We start from the raw sequence: 7,716 nt of genomic DNA, 5'->3' as shown, positions 1-7,716 counted from the left end.
GAATAGAATATGAATTGTATTCAAGCGTTTGGTTCGCGGAAGGAATAGACTTGGGAATTGTATTCCAGCGTTTGGTTTGCGGAAGGAATAGAAATGGAATATATATTTAAAAGACATAAATGCCCTTGTACGAATTTATTATTATTATTATTATTATTATTATTATTATTATTATGTGTAATGGAATCTAATATTCTTTCAAGACTGTTCATTATTGAATCCTTTTGAGTTTTGACTTATGTGATTTTAAACTACGTTAGATTTGGATCATCAATTATTCAAGAATGTGTATACATGATGGAATTTATGTATGAATTAAAATTCAAATAATTTTCATATAAGACTGCTAATCAATATATTATAAGAACATTTATTAATATCTAGAAGAAGAATAACATAAGTTGTTTTAAACAAAATACTGAAAACAATTCAATGATAGTTGCAATGTTTATAAAATATAAATATGAATAATGATTAATGGCCAGCAAGAAATCTTCTGATCCACTGTAGTCTTCGATCAGGATCAAGACTGAGGAAAAAAGCGACTTTATTAGGATGATCAGTGAGCTTTAACGAAACAAGGTCCATTTCATCTAAAGTCAAACCTTCGACCTCTTGTAATACACGATCAAGCTTCTGAAACATATCCATATCACGATCATATTGAAGGCCATCAGACAAGTTCTTACCAACTTCTGGCATTGTATTGCTTATTAGCTTCGCAGCATTAAGCATACTCTCAGCACATATCTCGATAGCTTCATCATTACTCTTTTTTCTCTTACTTGAATTGCTTATTTTTCTTCCATCATTTTGTGGCTCAACCTGTGTACTCATGAAATCAAAATCATCCAAACCAACAAATGCACTATTATCTGTATCAACTCTTATATCATTTTGTTCTTCAACTTGTATTTCTTCAACTACATCATCCGCTATCTGTGCATCTTTTCCAGTTGCACGATCTTTAGAATATATTGCAGATAACTCATTATAAAACCTAAAGCTTCTTGTTCTAAAAGGTGTAGCTTCTTTATGACTCTACAATAAACATATAAAATAAATTATTAGTACGTATACATTAATAAAAATAAATGTAAGTAAAACAAATGGTAAATACTTACAATTAAGTATGAATCCCAAATTGCATCTTCAGCATAAACCATGTGCATGTGCTCATTCCAACCGAACTCACTAGTGTCTTTACCTTGCACCATATCATGAATAATGCCCCATTCTTTTTTCAAAGTTTTAATTCTACTCTCAATATGCGGCTTAGCTTTTATGGTAGTATTTGGTATTTTTTCCAAAATCATTCTTTCAAGTTCTATTAAATAACCTGTCTTAAACCCTGTATCCGAATTATATTTCCCTACATTATGCATTTCGGTCAAACAAGACACTAATATAATGTCTTCTTCGGGTGTCCACTTTCTTTTTGTTTGCTTAGTAGCACTTTGAGAGCCAATGGTTGCAGATGTAGGGTCAGAAGACATTTTTAACTACAAATGAAATACATTTATTAAAGACATAACATTGTTTATAAACCACATTACAAAAAAACAAAAACAAAAACAAAAAAACAAAAACAAAAACAAAAACAAGAAAACAAAAAAAAAAACAAAAAACAAAAAATATCAATGCACATGTCCTTAATTTCTAGATGCTATCCATTCATTGAACATGTCATTTGCTAATTCTGTCCTACAATTATTCCAAACTTCTGAAGGCTCTATTTGTGCAATATCATCATCTTCATTTATTCCGTTACCTTGTACCAATTCATCTTCCATAGGATCAACATTTATCTCATTTCTAATAAAGTTATGCAGCAAACAACATGCAAGTATAATTCTGTTATGTATTCTAACAGGATAAAATGATGGGCTTCTAAGTATAGCCCATCTCATTTTTAATAAACCAAATATCCGTTCTATGACATTGCGAGCAGCTGCATGTCTCACTATTAGCATATCCTCCGTCAACTAAATAGTAGTAACAACCTATAAACATAATTTTATAGTATAATGAGAATGCATATTATATTACATCATATTTGAAATTGAATATTATAATACTTACTATTAGGGACCTTAAGTGGATGCCTTCTGGATAATGCATCCCGAAGAACTCTACTGTCTGCTACAGATCCTTCCCATCCCGGAAGAACATACAAATTGCATATTAGGTGTACATACACCTAATACATTTGTTGCAATTTCACCCTTTCGAGATCGATATCTAGGTTTATCTTCTGATGGCACTTTTATTGTAATGAATGTTCCATCTAAAGCGCCTAGACAATTCTAGAAATTATATCAAATATTATTAAATATATATTCACATTGTAGTTATTTGTTAGAAATCAAGTGTAGGGGATAGGTTTAAGTACCTTAAAACATTTCCATCTATGATCTGTTGATGTAGCTGGAACTGGTTCAGGATCTTTGAATAAATGATTTCGGAGTTTCAAAACAGCATTTAATACTATATTAAAGTATCGACTAATAGTTTCACCTGACCTTTGAAAATTATTTTGAATGATCATACTTTTTATATGACGAGCAATAATATGTAAAACTATTGCTACTTGCTCATCAACAAGCATATTTCTTGTTGGCCTTAACCCTCCTATAGTTTGTAACATTGTACATAACTTTACAAAAGCATGTCTATTCATCCTAAGTTGAGATATGCATTTTCATCACAAGAATAGATTATTCGTAACGTATATTCTCGAGACCCTAAAGCATTAATAATATAAGATTTCATTCGTTTTCTATTAGAACACAAAATTGTCAAAATAGACATCATCATTATAAATACAGCTACAGCAAATTCAAACCTTATACGCAATACATCATTATAAGCACACATATCCAACCATATACGCAATACAGCTACACATCTTTTCCTTCTTTCAGTACGAGTTATTAAACGCAAACGAGCCATAACAGCAAATTAAATTCAAACCTTACACTACTCAAAACTATAAAACAATAACTCACAAATAATATATCAANTTCAGTACAAGTTATTAAACGCAAATGAACCATAACTGCAAATTAAATTCAAACCTTACACTACTCAAAACTATAAAACAATAACTCACAAATAATATATCAAAAATACATATATTCACATACAAATTACAATAAAAAATATAAAACAACACATATATACATCACAAAAATATAAAACTAAACCCTAGAATTTATATATATATATATATATATATATATATATATATATANTAAAACTATATATATATATATATATATATATATATATATATATATATATATATATATATATATATATGCTGTTGCGGCTGCGGCGTGGTGCCGCAGCCGCAATAATTATTATATAATTAAAATAATAATTCGTAAAAACAAAGAAGATCAGAAAAATACCTTAGAAGAAGAATTCAATCTGCAATGGCGAAGGTGAGATGCGTGCGATGACAGAGAGAGGTGATGCGATGAGTTTTAGGTTTAGGTGATGCGACAGAGAGAGGTGAGGCGATGAATTCAATCTATAAAAAGTGAGCGTAAAAAATTTTAGGTTTAAAAAAGGGTAAGAAAGAAATTATAATAAAATACCTATTCCTGAGAGGTCAAAAATAGGTTAATACCAAGGGGGTCCTAGTAATTGTTATTACCCTTGCAAGGGTAATAGCTCATTTCCAGGAACAATGTTCCTGGGAATACAAATGCGAACCAAACAACGGAATAGGTTATTACTGGGAATGCTATGCCATTCCCTACCTATTCCGTGAACCAAACAGCCCATTACAATAATCCCAGAACCTGCACTTAGCTAAAATGTTAGGTCTAACATAAGCAAAAGTAATGAAGCACTCCTCTGGTCGTTGTTTTACTTTAGCATGAATGGCTTGAGAATTATGACTCACAATCTGAAGGTCTATGTGACCTTGCTTCAGAAAAAGGAGAAGCCTTCCCGTGAAACCGAGAGAGTCCATAATAAAATGATTGGTATAACCCAACATGGATGCCAACTCAATCATTTTTTCCGCCCTAGCACAGCGAATCTAAAAAAAAATAAAGGGCATCAACCTTGGACGTGGTCAGATGTTCTTTCATGTGCTTCCTAACACAGCCATTGACAATGCCCCTACAGTTCCACGAGATGATCTTTATGGATAAGCAGTCGACATGAGGGGGGGGGGGGGGGGAGTTAACAAGAAGTCGAGCCCAAACCAGGGTGGTTAGGGCTCTCGCCAGTAACTCTGTGGAATCTCGATGAGAGCCACCAAACTGGAACACACCTTAGTGTTCCACCTGTCCACGCCAATCCACAGCAGTTGAGTATTCCGCAACCCAGTAAGACCACCCTTACCGGAACCCCTACCTTTACCCCATAAGTCGCCTGGGTTCTACCACGACCCTATTATTCAACTTAGGAGCATGACGATTACCAAAGCTATTCCGGGTAGCCAAAACCTGGGTTGGCGGTTGGCAGTTCCAGGAGCATTCCTTGAAGAAGGTGACTTACCATTGGAACCCTCATCGGGTTCCACCCTCGACTTTACCTTATCCTTGATGATACGGTTAGCTTCATCATGGTTCCGATCATTCGCCAAAACCTCTAACTAATGTTGGAAAAAATGGCAATAAATGGCATTTTAAGTGGCCATTTTGTGGTATAAATATATGTAGAGTCCACATCCGATTTGGGTCGAGTTAAAGTGGATTCGGATTCTTCGTAGTGAGACGAAGAGATCGATATATTATACGCTCAAAATGGATAATGGGTGAATGAGAAATTGGTTCTCAAAGTAGACCCATTGAGATGGAAAAATGTGGGAAAAGCTTTAAGGAAAAGCATTTGTCCGACATTGGTTTGGGAAGAAGATTTCACCCACTATATATACAAGAGTCATTTTATGACTAATTAACTTGTATAGCATAGATGCTCTCTCTCGCGCGCAAAGGGGGGGGTGGTGCAAATCAAATCTCAAAATGAGTTCGAAAGGCTTAAACTTGTGTGCGCCGGCACCTGCGGGCACGAATGTCGTCCGGAAAATTAACTGGCCTTGCGGGCTAAGTTAGTTATGCCAAAAATCCGAACGACCATCTCAGTCCACAGCCTCCGATGTCTCGAGCGGCAGCGCGCGAGACATAGTCTCGCGGCACGGCAGTTCGAGACATCACTTGATGTCTCGTGCGGTTACGCCTCCGATGTCTCGAGCGGCAGCGCGCTCTCGTGCGGTTACGCCTCCGATGTCTCGAGCGGCAGCGCGCGAGACATAGTCTACGCCTCCGATGTCTCGAGCGGCAGCGCGCGAGACATAGTCTCGCGGCACGGCAGTTCGAGACATCACTTGATGTCTCGTGCGGTTATGCTTGCGATCTCGTGCGGTTACGCCTCCGATGTCTCGAGCGGCAGCGCGCGAGACATAGTCTCGCGGCACGGCAGTTCGAGACATCACTTGATGTCTCGTGCGGTTATGCTTGCGATAGCGGTGGTCTCCTGGTCGCACAAGTCGATCAATCGTAGCTCTGAGTCACCTCTCGAAGGCGATCTTCCGCGCGTAACTGCAATAGCCTCTCGCAAGAGACTTTGGCCAAGACGGTTCACTTCCAATGTGACCGTTCAAATGATTAACTCAATATGTTATGGAATTAACATCAGATTAATTCCAATATTTATTTTTAGAGTTAATTGCATATTAGTGGCAAAGTTAATGTTATGGAATTAACATCAGATTAATTCCAATATTTATTTTTAGAGTTAATTGCATATTAGTGGCAAAGTTAATACTTGGTTAGTGGGTGGAGGTTACAATGCCAAGAATGAATGCCATTAATCCTTCATCTCTTATATATATATTTCCAGGTGAGCAGCAGATTTTATATATGAACATGAACAAGTAATACGTGATATACACGAAATACTTTCCACCTCGAAACTCTACTCTCCTTCGTTCTAGCCACCTGTGTTCATCCCACGTTCTCGTTCGTCGGGTCCAAGTTTGTGTGCTCAAACGGCGGATCGTAGTACGTTTTATCCTGGGAAACCTAGGCCGCAACGTTCCAGCACCTCGAGAAGCGGTCAATAAGGTTTTAAGGACAGAGGCAACTCGACTAGTACTTACAACTACCCTAAAGTCCGTTATACACCGTCCCTGTATTCCAGGTTTATCTAACATTTGTTGTAGGTTTAAATTCCTGGAATTTCCTTGTATTTCTTTTTGTTGTAATCCTTCGTGGATTATATTTTCTTGTAATTTTTCGTTTTAGTGGATTTTCTATTTTCGTCCATTTTCTTGGGTATTTCGAGAATTGTTTCCCAACAACTAATTGTCGCGACTGGTCGAAGCAGCGCTGGACTGCTTGGGCTAGCGTTGATGTTTTTTCTGCTCAACCGCCTTTGACTTCCTAGTCACAAACATCCAAGACCCATAGCGACTCTTGTCTTGACCATGCACGGGAGTAGGAGACGGCGATTCCGCCTGTTGTATCCCCTCAGATTCTGGGACTACCGGACTGAGGTCTCGTTAAGGTCCATATTGGCTGCTTCAGAAGGTTTGGCTTTGCCGAGGGGACAACCTTACTCCTGGTGGCCAACCATGCCGCATCTGAAGCAAACGACATGCTGGCCTTCGTACTCGATGGGTTGAACTATATTTCTAACCCAAACCTCGGAGACTCAGGGTTTGTCTAAGTCCACTTCCACATCAGCTCTCACAAATCGCCCCCTTGACACTGAAGTCGTCGCCCGATCAAACTTAAGAGGTTTTCCCACATTCTCCAACATGAGTTTGATGATATCATCTCTAAAATACTCCACCGGCATATCCGACACTCTAACCCAAACCGCTATCTTGGAGATTTTTGTCGTTCTAGGTTTGTATTCCGGTTCCTATCTCCGCGTAACCAAGAAAAACGTGTAGATAGTCGTTTATATTATCAAAATGAGCCACGAAGCAATCATAACCAATATCAATGAGGCTAAGATGCCCTTGCAAACCCCAAATAATAGGAAGCCTCTGGTTCAAAATGTTATAGCTAATGTTCTTGCCCAAGTATTTGATGATCATGGCGAGTTTCCACTCACGGCACAACTCTTTTCGAAGTTTCTTTTGTATCATCACTCTTGGTCTGCCATCTGAAACCTCTTCCGCTTCCATTTCTAAATCAGATTCAATCTCGGGGTCTTCGAAGGCCCATTCATTAGTATCTGATCGGGAAGCTTCATCCTTGTTGAAGGTGCTTTAGGACGCCATCGTATCTACAAACTACCGTTTGGCTGATCAAACCTGATGATCACTATCTTCCATTTGATCATCCAGCGGAGGATCGATCGGACCAGGCGATGCCTGAGCCATCGCAACCCACCACACGCTGCCGCTAACTAATGAGAGAATATTCACTCATCAGATTCAATTATGTATACATTATTCAATACAATAACACTTTACATAAATTTGGGACTTAGAAAGATTTACCTTTAAGCTAGATGCCTTGTTAAGCCTATTGAGATAATCCATCATCGTTTTGGCTTGATGTTCTGTTGCCTCCCCAAAAAGCATGAGATCATCAGCAAATAATAGATGAGAGATATCAGTCCCTCCTCTTGAGATATAGATCGGTTTCTAGGTTTTTAGCTCTACCTCTCTTTGGATTTCATATGCCAGCCTTTCCATGATGAGGTTGAATAAATACGGAGCCAATTGATCTCCCTAACGCAGGT

General features: G+C 37.8%; 1 protein-coding gene across 1 annotated transcript; it reads right to left on the bottom strand.

Moving 5' to 3' along the window:
• Positions 1 to 474: 474 nt before the first annotated feature.
• On the bottom strand, positions 475 to 6,819 carry LOC116020137 (uncharacterized protein At2g29880-like). Its single transcript, XM_031260624.1, has 4 exons — positions 6,694 to 6,819; positions 4,439 to 4,612; positions 1,125 to 1,502; positions 475 to 1,041 (listed from the first exon to the last, which is right to left on the bottom strand). The coding sequence occupies exons 1-4, from the start codon at positions 6,817 to 6,819 to the stop codon at positions 475 to 477; spliced, it is 1,245 nt and encodes a 414-aa protein (XP_031116484.1).
• Between the last annotated feature and the right edge of the window lie 897 nt (positions 6,820 to 7,716).

The sequence above is a fragment of the Ipomoea triloba genome, chromosome 5 (assembly GCF_003576645.1).
Source record: "Ipomoea triloba cultivar NCNSP0323 chromosome 5, ASM357664v1".
In the NCBI taxonomy this organism is placed as follows: domain Eukaryota; kingdom Viridiplantae; phylum Streptophyta; class Magnoliopsida; order Solanales; family Convolvulaceae; genus Ipomoea; species Ipomoea triloba.
Note: the sequence above shows the minus strand (reverse complement) of the source record. Positions and strands in the feature narration are given on the sequence as shown.